This window comes from Mesocricetus auratus, unplaced genomic scaffold (assembly GCF_017639785.1).
Source record: "Mesocricetus auratus isolate SY011 unplaced genomic scaffold, BCM_Maur_2.0 Super-Scaffold_100008, whole genome shotgun sequence".
Lineage (NCBI taxonomy): Eukaryota > Metazoa > Chordata > Mammalia > Rodentia > Cricetidae > Mesocricetus > Mesocricetus auratus.
This window is the reverse complement of record NW_024429192.1, coordinates 87,634,644-87,656,977: the sequence shown is the minus strand read 5'-3', so window position 1 is coordinate 87,656,977 and position 22,334 is coordinate 87,634,644. Positions and strand designations below refer to the sequence as shown.

The 22,334-nt window shown below is 43.3% G+C and overlaps 1 protein-coding gene across 8 annotated transcripts in view; it reads right to left on the bottom strand.

Annotated features, from left to right (window-relative positions):
* The window catches only part of Fry (FRY microtubule binding protein), a 380,830-nt gene that overhangs the window by 143,161 nt on the left and 215,335 nt on the right, over positions 1–22,334 (bottom strand). For all 8 annotated transcript variants that reach the window (XM_040751422.1, XM_040751416.1, XM_040751415.1 and 5 more), the window contains 5 exons: positions 16,178–16,317; positions 12,211–12,301; positions 11,926–12,005; positions 11,731–11,811; positions 2,735–2,903 (listed from right to left, as the gene is read on the bottom strand). In XM_040751422.1, coding sequence (XP_040607356.1) covers positions 2,735–2,903; positions 11,731–11,811; positions 11,926–12,005; positions 12,211–12,301; positions 16,178–16,317 — 561 coding nt within the window. The remainder of the gene's footprint in view (positions 1–2,734; positions 2,904–11,730; positions 11,812–11,925; positions 12,006–12,210; positions 12,302–16,177; positions 16,318–22,334) is intronic.

The following is a 22,334-nucleotide window of genomic DNA, read 5'->3' as shown; positions in this document are numbered from 1 at the left end:
GTGTGAGTATGTTTCTTTGTTTTGTTTTGTTTTGTTTCTAGACAGACTTTCTCTGTGTAGCCCTGGCTGTCCTGGAACTTGCTCTGTAGACCAGGTTGGCCTCGAACTCAGAGATCGGTCTGCTTCTGCCTCCCGAGTGCTGAGTGCTGGGACTACCCTGATGGATATGTGCACTGTCTTTGTTTCATAAAGCTGCAATGACCATCTTGCAAGCCTCCTTTTGTTTCAAAAGGTTGCCATGACCAACTGTCTCTTGTTATGACTACCTTGTTATGACCATCTTGTAATCCTGTCTTTGTTTCAGGAGCTCCTTATGACTAACTTGTTATACTTATGGTCTGCTCCTGTAACCACTCCTATTTTGTCCACCAAATCCCCCACTTGGAAACCCCCTACCCCTGAGTTATAAAAATCGTGTATTCCTTATGTCCAATGCTGACCTCTCGAACCTCACACTAAGGAGAGGCAGCCTGTGTACACAAATAAAAAAGCTTGCTTTAATTAATTTGACCATGAGGACTTGGTTTGGTGATCCTCCTCCTCCCATCTTTGGGATTAACATTAGCTTCTTTATTCAGCATGATGTTTTTAAGGGTTATATCTGTGTTGCAGCAGATATCTGTCAATCATTAGGCTAAATGATGATCATGTTGCCTGGAAATACCATGTTCTTTAATCTATTAACCAATTCAGAAATATTTAAATTGATTCCAATTTTCACCTACTATTAAAAAAAATACTGCTGTGAACACTTGTGTCCAGACCTTTATGTGGACTGTATTTTCACTTCTCTTGGGTATGAGCTGAGGAGTGGGCCTCCTGGATCAACTGGATACTCTAGTGTTAGACATTGGAATGTAATAAACATTGAGTACTTTCTACCAAACCTACAAAACTTGTGTTTACAACAAATTAACATCTTTTTTAATCTCCCCAGTGTGTATGCAAATGTTTTAATCCCTCTGCCCCCCAGGAAACCTTTGTTTACCCAGAGACCCTGCTACACTTTCAGAATTTAAAGGGTTAGGGTACCTTCCACTTTTCATTTCCTTTGCTGATCTTTTAAAACTAGCTAAACATGAATGACTATGATGTAGGATTACAACCAAAGGGGAAAAGACACAGGCACCACTGGTGTTAGAATAAAAACCAGGTTTGGTCGGGCTGTGGTGGCGCATGCCTTTAATCCCAGAATTTGGGAGGCAGAAGCAGGCCATCTCTGTGAGTTTGAGGCCAGCTTGATCTACAGAGCAAGTTCCAGGACAGCTATGGCTGTTACACAGAGAAACCCTGTCTCCCAAAACATAAACAAAAAAGGAATCAAAACCAGGTGCACTTTTCTTCCAGCGAGCTTGCTCTTTGTAACGTACCCTCTTGATCAAGTTTTGCCGTGTCTGGGCACTAGAAGGCTAGCTGTACTGCATTCCAACTGTTCACACACACGGGGCAGAAGGATCCCAACTTCCCCAACTGTTCACACACACGGGGCAGAAGGATCCCAACTTCCCCATGTGCTCACCCATAGCTATTGGCTCTTGGCTGTGGCCTTTGGAGCCTCGATGCGGTACTGCCTGCATTCCTGTTTCAAACATCTCAACTCTCTAGTAAGATCAACACCAAACCATGCGGCAGCAACAGTAGAGAAATCCCTTCAGATACAGCAGCTTCCCTTCACCTCTTAGTGGGAACTTGCACTGTGCTAAATTCTTAGGACTTATACCACGATGAGCTAGGAGGCTTTATCCAAAGTCACACCATGATGAGCTAGGGGGTTGTATCCAAACTTACACCATGATGAGCTAGGGGGTTGTATCCAAACTTACACCATGATGAGCTAGGGGGTTGTATCCAAACTTACACCATGATGAGCTAGGGGGTGTATCCAAAGTAAGACCCCATTCATAGTACAGAGAAGACAGATTTCTTCCTTCATCAAAGTCTTTGTGCTTGTGAACACCACTATGGCCAGAACAGCGCTGCTGACTAAATTGCTAAAGAATCAGCTGTGGTAAAATCATAGAGCGATACTTATCAGTGGGTGAAGGAGAAAAGGAAAAGTGTAGCCAACCCTAAAGTGGTTTGAAAGTTTTAAAATGAAATTACATTTTGGCAACTTGATTATTTAGTATCAAGGCATTTTGTGACTTACCTTAGAAGGTAGAGAATATATATATACTCTTTGATTTAATAATGGTGTTTTATACCAATACATTCAACCTAAGTGGAACATATTGTAAAGGGAACCTTTTAACTTAAACCCCCAGTTTTCCACACCAGCAGAGTACAGAGCACAGTCCTTGGTCTCCTTGGTGGTTGTGGCTAACCTGGAAAATCCCATTACTATCATGGCTCAGCATCACAAGATGCCTAGACTACACAGTACCAGCAAGCAAAGGACTCAAGCACAAAATGTGAACTGGGAGTCCAAGGCAGGAGGGTGGCAAGTTTGTGCCAGCCTCGTTAACCAAGAGAGACCCAGTTACACAATAAAAACGTTAGTTCAGTGGTAATGTGAGCAAGGCCCTAGGGTCAACCCTCAACCATGTAAACACGCTTTATAATGGGGAATACGGTTTCTATTGAATGTGCAATATGCTGTAGCACTGAGAAGTTTGAATGTGTATGCTGACAGTTTTGGTGCTGGGCGCTGCCCGGTAGGTTTTTTTCCTTCCAGCTGCAGTATTTCCCTGGAAGGAACCCCGTGAGGGAAACAGCTGTGGCTCAGGGACCTTACCTGCATAAACTGGAGGGACGCCTCGAAGTCCTCCACTGGGTACATCTTAATTCGGAAGAATTTCATCCCCATGATGAGGCTGATGATGCTTTGGACCACATAGGGGCTCTGCTCTTTGTGCCGCAGCTCCTTCAGCTCTGCCATGAACTTCTTCTTGACAGCCGGGAACCTAAGAATACAAAAGATGACTGACAGTCAAGAATGTCACTATCATCAGGGCCTCCGCCATCCAAGGGTGACTGGGCCCTTCACCTCAGGCGAAGTGCAATGGCAGCAGACCATAAGGATTTGACAGAGTCCAACAGGGCCCTTTCCTCCTGCTGTTCAATAAGACACCCCATATCTCTTTCCCTTTGTTCAATAAGACATCCCATATCTCTTTCAGACTGAGCTACATTGCTGTTTAAAACCTCTCACGACAGTTTTAGCTTTAAACTTGAGCATACCACGCAGACAAACAAACACCCCTCCATTTTCTCAGGCTTAGCTACCACCGAAGTACTTGCAGGTCCCAGGGGCCCAAGTATCTGACAGTGAGCATCTGAGTGCAGCGTACGGGATCAGCTATTTCTGACAGTGACCACAAATAATTTTTGGACCTGCATTCCAAGTAATGCCTAAAATACCCCAATTTCCATTGCCAATGTTTTCTGTTGTTCTTGTATAATTTTAGGTTAATGATCATGGAAAAATATATTTTTAAGTTGAGAGAAAAGTCTAGTAATGGGAAAATTGAAATTATATCTGAGGGAAAAGGGTGAAGGTTAGTGCATGCCCGTCACTCCCCAACTCCAGAGGCAGAGGAGGGTGATGAGCTTGAGTCTAGCCTGGATTATATGGCAAGACTGTTTCAAAGAACCAGCTACTGGGGATGCATCTTAGTCATACGGCTCTAGCCCAGCATGGCAAAGTCCTGGTTTACTGGTACCATAGCAACAACAACAAAAAAAGATAAATAGGAATGAGATGTCTACTACATGCATGGGCTTGTAGACACAAAAGACACAGTCCCTATTTTCTATTTAAATCATTTGTATAGTTGGAAAAGAGGATTAATACCAATTACATCTGTAATATCATTTGAGTTTTTAAAAACGAGTCATGGATATAAAGTTTCTTGTTTGGGCCAAGTGTGGTGGTGCACAATTTTAATTCCAACACTCAGGAGGCAGGGGCAGGTGGGTATTATGAGTTCAAGGGCAGCCCGATCTACATACCGAGTTCCAGGACAGCCAGAGCTATATAGTGAGACCCTATCTCAAACAAACATACAAACAAAAAACCCAAAGCTAGTTGTTTTCTAGTTCTAATTTTGTCATAGATGTTTCAGAGTTGGGTGTTAGATATGTACGTGAAGATACACTTGAAAGTATAACATCTAGTGTGAAGCTTTTGGGTGCTGTTCTAAATGGACAGAAGTTCATTGAGATTTGTAGATGTTGGTAATGTTGGGCCCTAGTGGTTTTTTATTTGGGAGTTCTTTACAATAAAGTTTTTTTTTTTTTTTTTTTTTTTTTTTTGGTTTTTCGAGACAGGGTATCTCTGTGGCTTTGGAGGCTGTCCTGGAACTAGCTCTTGTAGACCAGGCTGGTCTCGAACTCACAGAGATCCGCCTGCCTCTGCCTCCCGAGTGCTGGGATTAAAGGTGTGCGCCACCAACGCCCGGCTACAATAAAGTTTTAATAGTAAAACTGAAAGAATCAATCTCAAGGCAAGGAGGACAGAAAGGGCAGCAAATCTTCTAACTTAGGAAAGGCAACTTTGATAGTGAAAACTGAACGCAAACTAGCAGAATCTTCTAGTTCAGAACAACTGTTGTCTTAAAGTAGAAATTATAGGACACACGAGAATAAGCAGGCACAAGGACGTTCTGCTAGCAGTCACAGGAACGGCTGAACAGTGTTCCTCCTGGTGAGGCCTACTGAATTTACCATTTGTAGGTTTTCTGTTTTGTTTTGTTTTGTTTTTTGAGACAGGGTTTCTCTGTGTAGCTTTGTAGACCAGGCTGATCTAGAGTTCACAGATATCCACCTGCTTCTGCCTCCTAAGTGCTGGGATTAAAGGCGTGCACTACTACTGCCTAGGAATTTGTAGGTTTTCTATATGTTTGCTACATGAACTTTTAGAAAAGCAGTAGAGCAGAAGTCTTAATGGCTACGTGAGGATTTAAACTTTGAGTGAGGTATTCTTTAGCAGGCTGGTGATGTAGCTAAGGGCTCATTCCTGACCTGTGGTGGCATGTTACAGCCTTCTATAAAACATCTACTCTCAAGAAAACATTCCAAAGCAGCTCAGCTTGGCATTTCTGACATTTCATGAACACTGTGGAAATAAGGGGAGAAATATTAGTTGTACTATGTTTTATGAGTAAAAATATCACAGGGATTGTGTAAAACTGTATCTTTGTCTTTTAGATGGGGAAAGCAGCAAAGAATAAAATGACAATTCTATTAAATTTAGAAGGCTTGACTTGGTATCAGGTAACATCCATTTGAGTGGAAACTCAAAACTCTACTCTTACACTTTTAAATATGAATTCCAAATTCCAATAATACCATTCTTTTCTATGTCACATATATGCTGACTAAGATGACAACCGTCATCATGGAGGCAAATGGACATCTTAAGAGAACTCTATAGCATTTGAGCCACACACTGTCACTCTTTAATCCTCAGGGTAGCCCCATGAATGGGAGAGTTGTATCCTTTTCAAATATCAAGACTTCAAAGCCTCATAAAGCCTCATGGCTGATCGATGATGGAGCTGGTGTCTGAAGGCCATGGCCGACATCAGACTCCCCTCCTCTTAATTTCCATGCAACATGCTACTCAATAAAGCTAAATCTGGGATTTTAAAAGTATGTTCCCTATGTGGCATGGTCTGAAAACTTGCTAAAAATACATCCTCTGACCCCTGCCTTGATTTAGTACTATGGGTTGTTTATGTCCTCCCCCCAAAAGCAATCATACACATAATGGGTGTGACTATACTAGGAGTCAGGCCCTTTGAAGAGACAAGGTTAGATGAATTGTCTGGGGTGGCCCTCACTCAATATGCCTGGGACGTTTTAAAGACAAGATAACTGGAGCGAAGCACAGGCAGATAGAACCACAATGAAGACCAGCAAGAAGGGAATTTCTCACCGGGTGATGGGGCAAGCTTTTAATCCCAGCTCTTGTGGAGGCAGAGGCACGAGGATATTCATGAGTTCCAGGCCAGCCTGGTCTACATGAGGGAGTTCCAGGACAGCCACAGTGGCTACACAGAAAAACCCTGTCTCATGAAAAACAGCAGCAGCAGCAACAACAACAGAAAAGAAGGAAACTTCTTTACAGAGAAGTCACCCTGACAATATGTTGAACTTGACGTCTCTAATTCTGAGCAAATGTCTACAGCAAAGCTCTCAAGTATGTTGTCTTTGTTACAGCATCCCCAGCATACCGATACACCATGTGGGAAATTGCCTAACCAACTGACACATACAGCTGGTCAGTGGGCTGGCCTGCCAGGCTGAGACGCTTTCCTCAACTACCCCCAACAATGACTGTGGGGATGACATCTGAATATGGCATGCTGGCCTGTGCTTTCTAATCTCAGCTACTCAGGAGGCTGAGGCAGGGTTCCTGGGATACAGAGTGAGTTCCAGGCCTGCCTAGGCAAGGTAGAGAGACCCTGTTTCAAAAGAAAAAGTCAGCAAGCAAACAGCAGCAGCAACAACAAGAGGGCTGGGCTATAGATCAGGGCATATTGTTTACTTAGCATGCTTGAGGACCTAGGTTCAACGGCAGTTGTCTGCCTAACATATGCAAGGTTCTGGGTTGAATTCCTGCTACCACAGAAAGAAAGAAGGAAAGAAGGAGGGAGGGAAGGAGGGAGGGAGGGAGGGAGGGAGGGAGGGAGGGAGGGAGGAAAGGAAGGAAGGAAGAGAAAAGGGGATGTGTTCCTAACTTGAATGTGTTACAGTTCACTGCTTTAATGTTTTATTGCCTGACACTTCTGGCTGAACACAAGCTCCACAAGGTCAGGCACACAGTAGGTACAAAGTAACTATGCAGAGTGCATCAGTTGCCTAGGAGTGGTAAGTCTGTCCACATGGAGGTGGTTAAGCACAAGCTATGCACAATCTTGCACACCCACCCCGAGGATGTCACTGGGGAGGGTCTATAGAGTGAATATGGTTAGAGCATTTTTCAAAGTTGAAATATTATTAATATCAAGTCACTTCTCCTGATGAACACAGGCATTTCTCATAGAAAAGGCCCACAGTAGAACATTTAGTCTTTTAATCCTAATCCACAGCCAAAACAAAGAGAGTTAGGAAAAAGGCAGGTTGCTTATGTAACTCAGTATGCCAATACTATAATAAGAAGGTGGTTAAATTTTTATTTTTCACTTAAAAATAGATATGGCTATATTTTACTGTGAAAAAAGTTCCACATGGCATAAACATGTTATTTTAGGATAAAAGTATCCTGAGAATTGATTTTCCTTTATCGTGTGTGTGTGTGTGTGTGTGTGTGTATGTGTTTAAGGAAAACAAGTTTATCTATGGTTGTTCCTTTAATACTTCATATGGTGCTGGGTTTAGCATATACAGTAACTCAACAATGACTCGATTTGTGGTATTCTATGAAACTCACATCAAGGGGCCTGCAGAAATGGCTCAGTGGTTAAGAACACTGGCTGTTCTTACAAAGGACCTGTGTTGGATTCCCAGCACCCACATGAAAGATTACAACCATCCAAAACTGCAGTTCCAAGGGATCCAACACCATCTTCAACCTCTGCATGTACTGCATGCACACAGCACACACATACACATATGTAGGCAAAATACCCATGTACATTAGAAAAAGGAAAAAAAGAAAAGCACAAAGATAAACCTTTGCTTTAAGAGGTATAGTATATAGGTACAGAAGAAAAGAAAGGAAAACCCACTTTTCACATCTATGAACCTTTGAAGCAATCACGATCTAAACAAATGTATCAAATTTTAACTCACGTAAGTACTTGGAAAACCTCTTTTTAACTTAATTTCTCTTTGAAAGAAACTAGTACTATCTTTGAGTATCTTAATATCAAAACAGACCTTAAGGCAAGGGACTAGGTGGCATTGCCACCACTAAAGGTAAACACAGGTTCTGCTAAAGTGTAGAGACTAAACAAAGCCCTTTTTAAAAACTGAAGTTGCAAGGGGCAATGGGAGCTGATATACAACGTAAAATAGAATGATGTCATTCAGATTTATAAAGAGGGGTAAGACTATCACACTGTGCCAGCTAACCATGCATCCTTCCCTCCTCCTACAACTAAGCAGAACTTCTCCATGGAGAAGATAAGGCGGTGTCCCTGGTGTATGTGGACATACTTCATGGTGTGGCATTAACTTAAGATGGAACCATTTATCAATAAAGATGGCACATTGTCTGGCTGAGGACAGCTCACGGGCCGACTGGGTTCATTTTAGAGTGGACTGGCCAGAGTATCTTTGAAAGTTATAATTGACTTTGAAAACATAAACACATAATTGATGAAAGGAAAAAAATTTTAACGATAGGAGTTAAGGAATTGGTCAATGTAATGAAAGCTAGGATACAGCCATTTTGAGGTATTTCTTACAATCAGCTATAGTGGAGTCAGGACAAGTTGGCATCATGAATATGAGTGTGTGTATGTGTGTGTGTGTGTGTGTGTGTGTACATACATACATACATATGCTTAGTGGATTACACATCTAAACTGGCATAAGGATCCTTGCAATCTTTGGATGCTGCCTGTTGCTTAGAAGGGGCATTTCTTCCCTTTCCTACCCTGTTCCTCTACTCTTTCCTTCCCCTGCCTCTTCTCTTCCCTCAAGTTTTTGATATAGGTATCATTGTGTGGCCCAAGTTGGCCTGAAACTTAAGAAGTCCAGGCTAGCCTCCACTTTGCAGAGACCCTTCTGCTCTAGTCACCTGAGTTTGGGACTGTGGGCTTGAGCCATCACACTTGGTATGGTACCACTTCCCAACTTGGTCAGAGTCTACAAAGCTAGGGGCGACCATTTGACAATATCCAGTATCTTGCATTATCCACAGAAACTAAGAGAAGCATAAAACTTTATTTTTATGCTAGAATAATAACAAGGAAATATACTGATATTATCAAAGTCTGATAACTCAGCAAATACACATATTAATACCTTCTTCTAAAAATCACTTCTAGGTACACATGGATTAGTTACCAGATAATTGCAGCTATATTCAGTTTAATGTCAGTAAATTCACTATTCAATTAGATAGAAGTCTTTCTAAAATGCATTATCTCTCCTTTCTTTAGTGACTCATGAACTATAATTATCATAATAGTTTTTTTTAAGTATGTCAGACTCAGGCACAATGGCATGCAGTGCCTGTGGAGGCCAGAAGAGGGTGTCATAGCCCCCTGGAACTGTAGTTACATGTAGTTGTGAGCCACCCACGTGGATGCCGGGAACTGAACTTAGGGCCTCTCTAGTCCCTGTCATTTAATTCTTATGTATACTTTGTCTGGCTCTACTCTGTCACTATCTGCCTTTGACCTTGATACATCTCCATATGCCAGTGTCTTGTCCTCAAGAAGTTCCCCCTCCACTTTCTAACATTGATGTTCTCCTGTGTAAGAAAACAAGTCATTTGGGTGGGTAGGAAACATGGATCAGAGTGAAAAAGAATCACTGCGATGCATGTTGTGGTGGTTCTATTTTCTATGGTCTTATCTGGGCAAATATTTGGAAATGGTTTGGAGGGCCAATGAGATGGCTTGGGGAGTAAAGTGCTTGTTGACCAGAGTTCAAGTCTCAGGATCCAAGAGTGGAGTGAATCAACCCCTGTCAATTGTCCATGCCCCCTAATAAAATACAATGTAATAAGTTTGTTTTGATAAGTTATGTATTTCTGTTCTAAGTGAGGAAACTCCATCTCTCTGGGGTGGGGTGGATATTTTTCTTACTATTCTCTAAATAATGCAGTATGTTAACTATCTCATTCACATGGTATTGGGGTTACAGGTTACCCAGATATTACTTGACTGGATGGAGGAAGAACAGAGCTGATATGTAAAGACTACGTATGCAGTTCACATGAGACATAAGAGTCACAGATTTTGGTATCCATGGGAACAAGTTATCAGGTACCAAATGGAAGTATACACACCAAGGAGAACTAAGAAAATGCTAAGCCTTTTCCTCTTTGGATGAGTCTATATGGTTTTTAAGATAATTCTAAATTTTTACCTTTTTTACTACTTGATCATTTCATACATGTCTATTTCATGTTTTCAACTCTCTTCTATCCACTATCCCACCCCTCCAGCTTTTCCCCTAATTTTCATGTGCTCTTTTTAAAAAGCCCATTGAGTTCACATAGCCCTGCCTGCATGTGAGTGGGTGGGAACATCTACTAGGGCATGGGCAGACTCTCCAGTCCTACATCCCGGAAGGAAATGGGATCTCTCTTCCCAGCAGCCAGCCCATTGCCAATAGCTCCTCAGACAGGGGAGGGAGTTCATGAGTCCCTCCGGCATCCATGCTGGGATTTTGGCTTGCTTGGTCTTATACAGGTCTTACGCATGGAGCCATAGCTGCTGTGACTTTCTACGTCAACAGCCCCGTCGTGTCTGGCAAGCGCCGTTTCACTGCAGGCAACCATCGCCTCCGGTTCGCAACAATTTTCCCTTCTTCCAGGATGCTTCCCGAACCTTAGCGACAAGGAGTGTGATGCAGATATCTGTTAGAGCTGAGTCCTCCACAGTCTCTAACTGTACATTGACTCATCACAGGTCCCTGAATTCATTGTCATCTACTGCGAAAAAAAAAAGTCTCTGTGATGAGGGGCGAGGGGTACACTAATGTATGGGTATGAAGAATTCCATCTTGCTGTGTGGTGGCGCACACCTTTAGTCCCAGCACTTGAGAGCCAGAGGCAGGTGGATCTTTGTGAGTTTGAGGCCAGCCTGGTCTACAGATCAAGATTCAGGACAGCCAGGACTACCCAGAGAAAACCTGTCTTGGGGCGGGGGGGCGGGGAGAATTCCATCTCTTGAAGATAAAAGTTTTCCTGAGAACTGTGTTTCACAAGGCTTGAGGCATCCCTTGCTGTAAGCTGTTCACTTGGCCTGAGTTTGTGCCATATCCTAGCTTATTTTACTTAATCGAGATATCCAGGCTCTTGGCCGACTTGCCTCTGGGTTGTATAAAATGAAGGCTGGTGAGTAGGGTGTGACGTCACTTCTGGAATAAGTTTATCATTGCTCACAGTCTAACATGGCTCTGTGCTAGCCTGTTAAGTAGCATTCTGGGGCCAGATAAATTTAGCAATGAGAATTTTCCCCCCTGACTTGTTTCCATGACAATGTCTGGGGCATTTTTAGCTCAGTTGAATTAAGTAAGGTCTGGAGTAAAAGGGACATTGTAGAATGGAATCTTTCCACTTAGAGAAGACAGATTGTAACTATCCGGTCCTGGAAGATAGAAAAATAAAGCTTGAAGAGCCAATAAATATCTGTGGAATATTTGAGCACAGAGAAAAGAATTTGGTCAGGTCCATTTTTTGCCCCTGGAAGCTGTAGCCTGAGATGTAGGGATGTGGTGGGAATTGGGCCGACTGCCAAGAAGGAACAGCTCACTTGGACTTGCTTGGAAGGAGCTCAGTGGTTCTCAGCCTTCCTAACGCTGCAACCCTTTACAACAGTTTCTCATGTTTTGGTGACCCCTGACCATAAAATTATTTTCCTTGCTACTTCATCACTGTAATTTTGCTTTGTTACAAATTGCAATACAAATATCTGATATGCAGGATATCTGATATGTGACCCCTGTGAAAAGGTCATTTGACCCTACAGGGTCACCATGACCCACAGGCTGAGAACCACTGCTCTAGCTGGTTTTATAGGATGGGCACATACACCAAAATCAATGCCAGTTCCTATGCAAATGCTCCTTTAAGTTAGGGCACTCCGGGCTCCGATGTCCCCTTACTTGGCTTGTGCCAGTACTCCGATGACCTCTGCGTACAGATCGGCCACAATGTGCATGTTGCCAGTGTTGGGACCCAGGTACCTGAGCGAAACAGAATTAGACAAGTTAGGGAGCTGCTGCCCAGAAAAATCACACAGCTAACTTAGTGTTAAGCACCCAACTTTGTCAATACCCTAAGGAGAGAAGTCATCTTACCCTTCTTTGTATTTAAAGTGCTTGAAAGCCAGGTTAATAATGTCATGTATTAAGCTGTCTATTACAGGATGAAGGGGGATCTGAAAAAGAGAAGAAGACATTGAATTTAGAAGGGATTATTAAACAGCCTATCAATAACAGTGATTCCACTAAGTACATATGATCCATTGCGATCAATAACATGGTTCACATTGTCTAGTATTTGGAATTCATAAACCATAAACTCAGACCTTTAAAACTAAGTTTTACAAAGTATTAAAAAATGATAATAAATGAATTTCTCACCTGTTTCAAAACTTCTATTAATACTAAAGAAAAAATAAAATCAATGGCCAGGTCCCGTCTCTCCATTAAATAGTCTCGCTGCTGTTCATCACTGCAAAGTTTAAAACATCACAGTAAATGGCACTGAAGGCACTTTTAGGGTGAAATACTTCATCAGCAGGCTGCGCTCTGCCCCATGGACTACAGGCCTTTCTGTTATGATGAGATCACGTGTTACCTGCATAGGAAGGCTACTTCTGTTTGTACTATGGTTTAGTGGGCAAATTCTAAATTCCAGCCACAGAAGCTGAAGTAGCTGTCTGTGGGTCTCTAATCTCATTCTGTGGATTTTTCTGTAGTCCCCTTAGAGCCCTGGCATGATATTGCTCATAACATAGGATCCACACATGAGATGGAGCTTCCACGGTGGAGGTGTGTATTCAAAGGATCTTGGGACATAATGTAGAGATGTAATTAAGGGAAGGGTTTCACAAAGGCTCCTGAGTAATAAGAAGCCAGTGTCATCATTAATGGGAGGGAGACCAAAGGAATGGAGGTAATTTAGTGTTGCTTTTCTTGCTGTCCCTTCATCACTTGGGGTTTAGTGCCAGGAGGAAGGAACGGAAACGGAAGCTGGGAGACCAAAGTGAAGCTGGAGGAAGGAGGGGAGCTGAAAAAGGGATGTAAGGGCAGAAATGTGTCATCTCTGTCCCAGTTTCCTGACTACTGAATGACATCCTCAGCCCTTAGTGGCAGCTGCTGCAGTGACTTCACGGTGAGAGGTCCTGACCTGAAACTGTGACTCCTCTACTTGCTAGCCGCGTATCCATCTATGAAGAGAAAGGCTAATGATATGGGTGGAGTGCCCCCCAACAGGTGCTGGGGATCAGAGAGTCAGATGTATTTTGACTTTGGAGTATTTGCACCCATAAAATCCCGGGGATGAGACCCAAATCTAACTATGAAACCCACTTATGTCTCACGAGTACCCCCTATGTAGCCTGTAGAATGTGTTGAACACACTCCTGTGTCATCTGTATCTGTGGCGTAACATCAGCCGTGGAGACATTTTACTTTTGACTTCCTGTTGCTATCAAACTTTTTTTTTTTAGCATTTTAGTTTTTGGATTTTTCCTATTAGGGGTGGTCAACATTACATACATGAAGGCTCTTGGTGGTCAGGCATGTACAGTATTTAGTGTAATCTCCTAAACACATAAAGGGTCCATATTTGTTCAGGACAACAAGAAGGTATTTTTAAAATAAGCCAAAGGAATTTTAAGCATGGAATGCTTTTTTTGTCTTTAGGCATGAGAGAGTAAGAAGAAAGGTGGGATTTAAGATATATACATGTACACACACATACACATACACACACACGTACATACACACATATACATGTATACACATATATACCCAGACATACATGTAAACCCTTCTGGAAGTGCCTGTGACTGTGGGAAGTCACATTTGCGTAGGTTGGTGAGGCTAAGAAGGGAAGCCATGAAGGGAAGCTATGGCTTTACCTTTCCAAGAGGAATCGTTTCAGATCATTTAGGAACAGCCAGCCAGGAGGAAGAATGTAGACAAATGTGTCTGAAAGTTCTACGAGAGCCACTTGGGCTAGATGTGAGAAAGTGCTAAGGTAGCCTGGAGTGGACATTGAACAAAGCATATTCAAAAGAGAGTATTCCCCAGTGGAGACCTAAGCAAGTGCGTATGAGAAGAAACCCGGAAGTTTGGGAGCAAGAACAAGCAATCTCTCAAGACGGTCGGCCTCAGTGGAAAGACCTTCTTGCCAGATGGACGTTAAGTCCTTAAACAGTGGCTGGAGAGGGACAATGAGGTGGCTCACTCTACCTGCTTGAAGTGAGAACTTGACAACCCAAGCTTGACTCCTAGAACCCACCGTGGAGCTGACTCCCAAAGCTGTCCTCTTGCCTCTACTGGAGGGTGTGTATACACTCATACCCACCTTCCACCCGCTCTCACCCACCCCACCCTCATCCACCCACACCCTCACCCACCTTCACCCATCCCCACCTAGCAACACCAATGATAATGATAATAATAAAAAATAAAACTTAGAATTGTTTCAAAAAGTGCCCAGAGAACCCCAAGAAAGGGGTAATTCCTGGCTGGGGGAAAAAAAACCCAACAAAACAAAACAAAAAAGTCTTTTTAAACCTCTGATTTTATTTAATAAGGCAAATTATGCTTTCAGATAAAAATATATACTTTTCTAACAATTAATTCAATTTTATTACCTAGTTGAGGTTCCACTGGTAGCAGGCAGAGGCATCCGATAAACACTTGGCAGTGAGAATGTTGCTATTACACCAATCTTGACCCAGTGTCAATTCCTCCCACTCAACTATTTTCAGTTGCTCAGGCTTCTCCCTCAAGTTCCCCTTTTAGTCACAGCCTAACTACGTCACACTCTGGAGATTCTTGTTCTCTTAGCCTTTTCCCAGGCACAGATGTTCTTATTTTAAATGTTGAAGTGTAGCTAAAACACTACTGAGGTAAACTTTGCTGTTCTAATTCTGTGGGCATTTGACCTCAGAATTGACCCTGGTTACCTGCAAAGAACCAGCAGTGTTTAAAAAACAAAAGCAAAAACAACAAAAACAATGACAAAATCAACAACAAAGCCCTACATTTTCAATTCATTAAGGCATCAACTCACACAGAATCTAGTTTTGGTAACTGAACTCTGGCAGGGCAGAGGAAGAAGACCAAACTCACTTAGTTCAGTTCTCCCAAATGGCTGCAGGGTCCCTGTGGAGTCACCCCCAGGGGAGTCTCCCATTCACAAACCAAATGTCCGACAGAAGTGATTTCATGCATTTAGTGCAAACCATTTTCAGACACACAATGGAAATTCTGCCATCAAAACGTAATATATTAAAAAGTTACTCTTGAAGAAAGACTGCTAAGGGGGCTGGAGAGGTGGCTCATCACTTAAGAATACTGGCTGCTCTTGCAAAGGGCTTGGTGGCTCACGACCATCTCTAACTCTAGTTCCAGGGGATCTGACGCCCTCTTCTGGCCCCCACGGATACTGTATGCATGTGGTTCACATACATACATGCAGATAAATACTTATATACATAACATAAAGGAAGAGACTAAAGGGAGACTGTTACTGGGGATGATAGGCTTTCGTTTTGGAATCAGAAAACACTGTGGAATCAGATAGTGGTGAAAGCTGCACCAAGCTGAGAGCCTGAGAAGCCTGAACACACACTGTTACAGGATGCAGGCAGTACCATGCCCAGCATCTTATGATTTTTTAAAAGTTGTATTAGCTCTTCTTCATATCCATAATTCTTTTCTTTCCTTGCCTAGGTGTAATACATTCATTTCAAACTTAGGAAATTAAATGTTTGCCTAGTAATTTGGTAGCCATGCATTAACTTGAACCCATAAGAATGTTGGCGCTGCTGAACGGCTCTGGCAGTGGTAAATTCCACTTCTCACACCCACAGAGAAGAGGGACCACAAGGTACACAGACACAGTTCTCAGCTTCTGGGGGACATCACAGGCATGCATTTAACTTCCCCATCCGCATCCTCACAGGGAGAGATGCCAGCCTCAGGACTGCTGCAGCCCTGAACCCTTCGGCCATGCTTCACTAAGCTAAAGTGTCTGGTGGAGTTACTGAGCCTTCGATGGCCTGATCCTGGGTGCAGACTCGGGGAGGGAGGAAGCAAGCAACATGGTGACCTGGGCGCATTCTAGTTTGTCCCAACACATATAAATAAGGCCCCGTGCATTTCCAACCAGTGACAGCAGGCAGGGACAGGATGTCCCACATGCCTGCCCTAGTACAGACCAGAGGGCCCACAGCATTTGCTGGGGCTCCTCCTGCAAAGTCGGGGAGGCCCAGGTGCCACCTAATTCTCGTTTTGATGTATATTGAAAGAAGAAGGTATAAGTGAGGCAGGAATGAGAAATGAGAAGCCTGACACCCACAGAAAGTACCTTTTGGACTTATTGCTCGTTCTCGGTCTGTACTCGTGTGATTCGTCCTCAATGCCGTTTTGCCTTTTGTACCAGTCAAACAGTGTTCGCAGAATAGAAGGCAGGCAGTACTCAGAGAGGGAACTCATGGAGCTGATGACCTTCAGGGAAAGAGAAATGCAGGCCATCAGAAGATTTGTCTAGCTCCTGGCTGTTGCATAAGTAATCAGCCATAAGCAATACACACCGCCAAGTTTCCTTACATATGCCCAGCCATTTCTTTTATGAGTTAATATATCCCGGGGAGGCAGACCTTTCTCACATAATAATTCTGTGGCTCAAGACAGCTCATTTCTCTGAATGCCGTGCACTGTAGGGATCGGACGTTCATTGCATTTGGGTTCTTCCATGAAGCCGCCACCATGTTCACCATTGCTGTCTACCATAATAACTGTACTGCTAAGACTTCAGCAGTTCTTATGGTGTAAGTCAATATCATTCAATCATAAATTGTTCAAGTGAAATAAGGAAACCAGGTTCCCAAACAAATAACCTTCATAACAAAGCTAGGTCCTTTTGAAGTGAAGCAGTCTTGGGAGCAGAGTTCTCCACCATCACTTTTAAAACCTTTAGACTGTGCAAACACAGCTTTTTTTTCTCAGATTCTATTATCCAATACCGTGATCTCCCTCTCTGTAACAATAGTTGCAAGCACTATTGTTACAGAGTCATGGGTTAACAGAAGTTAACTATGAATAGGATGTTACACTGGGATCATTCTGTGAATCTGGTTATGAGCCTTTCCAAACTGAAACCATTCTGGTGACCTTTATCCACCCTGCCTATGCCCACAGTCTAATACATTTTCCTGTTGTGACTGTCCATGTAACAGTAACTGTTTTGGAAGAAAGTAAATCATGGTGGGCTATGGTAAAGATCTCCTAGTTTTTGCTGAAGTTATTCCAAAATAAGAAAGAATGTTTTGATCAGTTGGTGGTGGTGCACACCTTTAATCCCAGCAGGTGGATCTCTGTGAGTTTAAGGCCAGCCTGATCTACAGAGAGAGTTCCAAGACATCCAGAGCTGTTACACAGAGAAACCCTGCCCCTAAACCACTCCTTCCTGAAAATGGAAAGAATAATTTGGGCCTGGAGAAATGGCTCAGCATTAAGAGCATTTGCTACTCTTTCAGGAGACTGCGTTTGGTTCCCAGCATCTACATATCAGGTCAAAACAATATGTAACTCCAGTTCACAGGATCTTATGGCCTTTTCTGGCCTCCATTGGCACTGCACACATAAGGTCTCACATACATACATGCAGGCCAACACTCATACATATAAGATAAAAATAAATAAATCTTTATGAAAGGGTATTTCTCCAAATTGCCACTGATTAAATTGGGTCTTGCTTTAGCTCAGTGGTAGAGTGCTCTGGGTTCAGTCCCTAATCCAATAAAATATAAGCAATGATTCAAAAGAACAAAAAAATTTTTTTGGTTTTACGAGACAGGGTTTCTCTGTATTGTTTTGGAGGCTGTCGGTTCAGCCCGGCCTCGAACTCACAGAGATCCGCCTGCCTCTGCCTCCCAAGTGCTGGGATTAAAGGCAAGCGCCAACACTGCCCGGCAAGAACAAAATATTTTGATTTGGGAGATGAAGCAGATTTTCCCACAGAGATAAAATGGACCAGAATTATGGTCCCTAAGGCAGGAAATTGGTCTCAACTATCTGCTATTTCAGTACTTAAAACTGATCTGGAGAAGACCAAGGAGACAAGGACACTGGCTGAAGCATGGTTTTTATTCTAGATGGTATCCTGGAACAGTAAACAGAGGTGTCGGGGAAAACCAACGAACTGTAAATAAGGCATATAGGTTGGTTGGTAATAATACACCTATGATAGTTCCTTCCAGCAAATGTAGCATGGGAATATGAGATGTTTGCAGCAGAGGAAGGTGGTCATGTTGTACTGTCTGTGCAACTTTTCTATAGATCACAGACCATTCTAAAATAAAGCTTATTAAAAACACTCTTGGTGCTGGAGAGATGGCTCAGTGGTTAGGAACACTGGCTGCTCCTGCAGAGGACCCAGGTTCAGTTGCCAGCCCCTACCTGGTTGCTCACAACTGTCTGCACGTACCTCTCGTTCCATGGGATCTGATGCTCTCTTTAGCCTCCATGAGCACTGGGCACATGTGGTACACATGCACACATGCAAGTGAACACGCATATACATCATTTTAAAAGCAAGTAAAATTTAACCGGGTATGGTGATGCACGCTTTTAACCCCAACAGTTGGGAGTCAAAGGCAGGAGGATCTCTGAATTTGAGGCCAGCCTGGTCTACAGAGTGGGTTCCAAGACAGCTAGGGATCACAGGGAATAAAACAATGATAACTCAAAACCAGTCTTGTGTGAGATATTACAGTCTCTTATGGCTACACACCTATACAAGAGACAGACTAACACCTCCTTCCCAAACATCTCTGCGTAGAGTTCACTGTAGTCAGCTGCTTCATTTAGGCACAACCTATGCTGGTTAGGTTTTTTGTTTTTCTGTTTTTCTTTTTTTTTTTTTTTTTTGGTTTTATGAGAGGCTGTCAGTCCAGCCTGGCCTCGAACTCACAGAGATCCGCCTGCCTCTGCCTCCAGAGTGCTGGGATTAAAGGTGTGCGCCACCATCACCTGGCTAGGTTTTTTTCTTAATGTTGATTTTATTTATTAACTAGTATTACTGTTTTGCTAACTTGACACAAGCAATGGTCATTTGGGAAGATGGAACACCAGTTGAGACCTTGCCTCCATAGATTAGCCTGTGGGCTAGTTTGTGGGCATTTTCTTGATTAATGACTGATGTAGGAGGGTCCAGCTCACTCTGGGAGGAGTCACCCTTAGGATGATGGTCCTGGGCTCTATATGAAAGCAGGCTAAGCAAGCCATAAGAAGCAAGTCAGTGAGCAGCGTTCCCCCATGGCCTCTGCATCAGGTTTCTGCCTTGGCTTCCTTCAATAATGAACTGTGATCCAGATGTGTCAGCCAAATAACCCTTTCCTCCCCAAGTTGCTTCGATCAGGATCTTTATCACAGCAATGAAGAAACAAACTAACTCCCTCCCCAGTCTCAGGAGACTGGCGCCCATAGGATTCTGCAAGCCCCGCTGTAAAAATCAAGACACACTTCTCTCTCATCGAAACGGCTGCCACAAAGCCTGTCTCAGTTTGAGAGCCTCTGCGGGGACTTTTCAACAGCACAGGGCTGACAGCATCTCAGAGAGAATGACAGGTCAGCAGGGGGATGGATGTGTCATTGTCTCTCTGTCACTGCCCTTCAGGAGCCGGGCTCTCAAGGAGGAAGGGAGGGATCTTCAGGGGCCTGGCCCTCAGAGCCCAGGAAGGGAGGAAGGTTTTGCTGGCTTCCTGGCTACCGGACTCCTCCCTTTATGGGAAGTGGAGCCAATGGCCACATGAATTCCAGCTCTGTACTGCTGCTGAGAGTGGCGGGCTGGGCACAAGGATGTCCTTGTTGCCTTTAAATAATCACGCTCCTCCACCACCAATGGGCCAGAGACTGGGCAGCAGGTGGAGACGGAGTGTATGGAATCATAGGCTCATTTCAAAGGGTGTTTTCTTTTTGGGAGTGCGTAGAAGAGTACTAAATGTACTTTTCAAATGCTCTAATATTTGCTTTGGCTTTTTTATGTGTAAATAGGCTAAAAGAGAGTGTCCATTATGTGGCCGCGAAGAGGGTGACTTTCCTGAAATGTTTCATTTATCCATGCTGAATGCAGAGGGAAGTTTCACGCATAAATGTTTGACTACTTACTTCATGAGGTCACTCCATACTTTATAGTAATAAGACAGATTTGTCAGGAGTGCTGCACTTGAATCACAATTTAAACTCACTCCAGTGATGGTTCAATTTTGTAAATGAGTGCAAATGCCAAGTAACACTGGGGGGTCAGGGTACCTACTGTGTAAATTCTCTGAAATACTGACATTGTAAAATCATTGCATATGCAGTTTGCTTTTACTCAATCATATACTGCTCAGCTGTTTAATTATCGTCCGTTTAAATGTAACTGGCTTAAAGATTTAATTCAGTACTTTTTGGGGGGGAAGATTAGTAATCTTTTGTTGTTGTTGTTGTTATTTTAACATCTTGGTTTATTTTATGGCATATGCCATTCTATAAGAGTAATTCTAGAAATGTCGAATAACACTAATAATGTATAAATCCAATAATGATTATTTGTTATTTTAATTCCTTGTTAATTTCACTTATATATTTTTGATTTAGTAATTTTTTGTATTTTATGTGTGTTCGCCTCCATGTATGTATGTACACCATGTGCATGTAGTGTCCACAGAGGCCAGAAGAGGGCATCAGATCTCCTGGAGCTGGAGTTACAGGCAGTTGTGGCCCTTCATGTGGGTGCTGGAAACTGAATTCAGGTCCTCTGCTAGAGCAGCCTGAATCACTGAGTCATCTCTCCAGCCCCTCCATCACTTACACATTTTACATAGATGTTCACTGCAATGCAGAACTACAACGAATGTTCTAACACTGCAATTTCACATTTCCTTTTAAGGAAAACCCACGATGCTGTCTCAGCTCTAGGATGTGGATCCATTTTACCATGAACTTCTTGTTATTAAGTGGGGTTTTTTTTGCATATTAACAACATAAGGTGCTCAAGAGTACAGGAGATGGACAACACCTGTAAGAAAACCTAAAAAGAAGGTATTCAGAACATTTGAGTGAGTTACCTGGAAATCACAGCATTAAATAACACAAGCAAAGAATGTAGGACATGCTGCCCAGCAAACACTTGAAACCGAATGTCCTCAGAACCCAGCAGGTGATGACGGACCTTTCCCTTGGCACATTTTCATAATTTCTCAAGGGCACGGAGACGGTGCTCAGAAAGTCCCAGCTTCACATTACAGCTTCACGGGACTGGCACAGTGCCATTTCTCTGAAGCACTGAGTCATAAACCTAGACTGGGAATACTTAATCTCACTGGGTTTTAATGAGGACAAAACTGAGACACTATAAAACGCAGGGCACATAATCAACTTTCCAGAGTCTCCATTTCATCCCTCCATTTACAGATACTGGAAGAAAAGTCCAGATGTAAAGCACATCTGAGTTCTGTGCAACAAAAGGAAGTACAGAGAGGATGAGCAACTGTTAACTACCCCTCAGACAAGGGCAACTGTCTAGATCCCATAAAGGGCTGCAAAAGCTCAACGCCCAACGCTCAGAATTGCCCATCAGTAAAGAAGCTGACAGTTCACACGAGAAGGAAAACAAAGGACCAGTAAATATTTTTCAAAGTGTTCACCTCCCAGCTGGAGTGGTTATCTGTGCTTGATACAGTGGCACGGATATTGTAGCATGGGTGGGATAGTTGCTTTTGCAAGAGTAAATGACACTCTGGTCAAGTTCATGCATGCAACTCAGAGTAAAAGCAGTGGGGCCCAGACAGACAGACTCGAATCCAGGAAGGGAACTTGTTGGGAGGGAAGGACTCGGTGGGGATGGGATGGAAAGAAGACAGGATAATAGGGGCTGTAATCAAAACAGATCATATATATTATGCAGGAACTTGTGAGAGAATTCTTTTTCAAGACAGGATTTCTCTGTGTAGCTCTGTAGACCAGTCTGACCTCGAACTTACAGAGATCCACCTGCTTCTGCCTCTCGAGTGTTGGGACTAAAGGCATGCGCCACCACCACCCAGCGTGAAAGCATTTTTTAAAAAGCGTTCAACATCCTTAGGTCTTGAGGGATGGCAAACTGAAACTCCTCAGAGCTGCCACCGCACTCTGGTCAGGACGGCTGTCATGAGGAAAAGGAAGGAGGTGAGGGTGTGAGGATAGAAGCGCACTCACAGGCGGTAGGCATGAAACTGCTGCATCCCTGTGGAAATCAGTGTGGAGGCTTGTCAAAAACTAACAGCTGCCTGCTGGGGAACGGAGTCATCACTGAGGCAGAGGGAGAATTCTGGTAGGGTGTGCATGCTCCTGTAAGTGCCCCTCTCCATGCCACACTTCTGTAACTAACCCTAATGAAAATCCTGTCTCTTCCTCCTCCCCCTTCTCCTCTCCCTTCCTTCTTCCTCTCTCTCCCCTCCCTCCTCTTCTTGTTCCTCCTCCTTGGCCTCTTCCTTTCC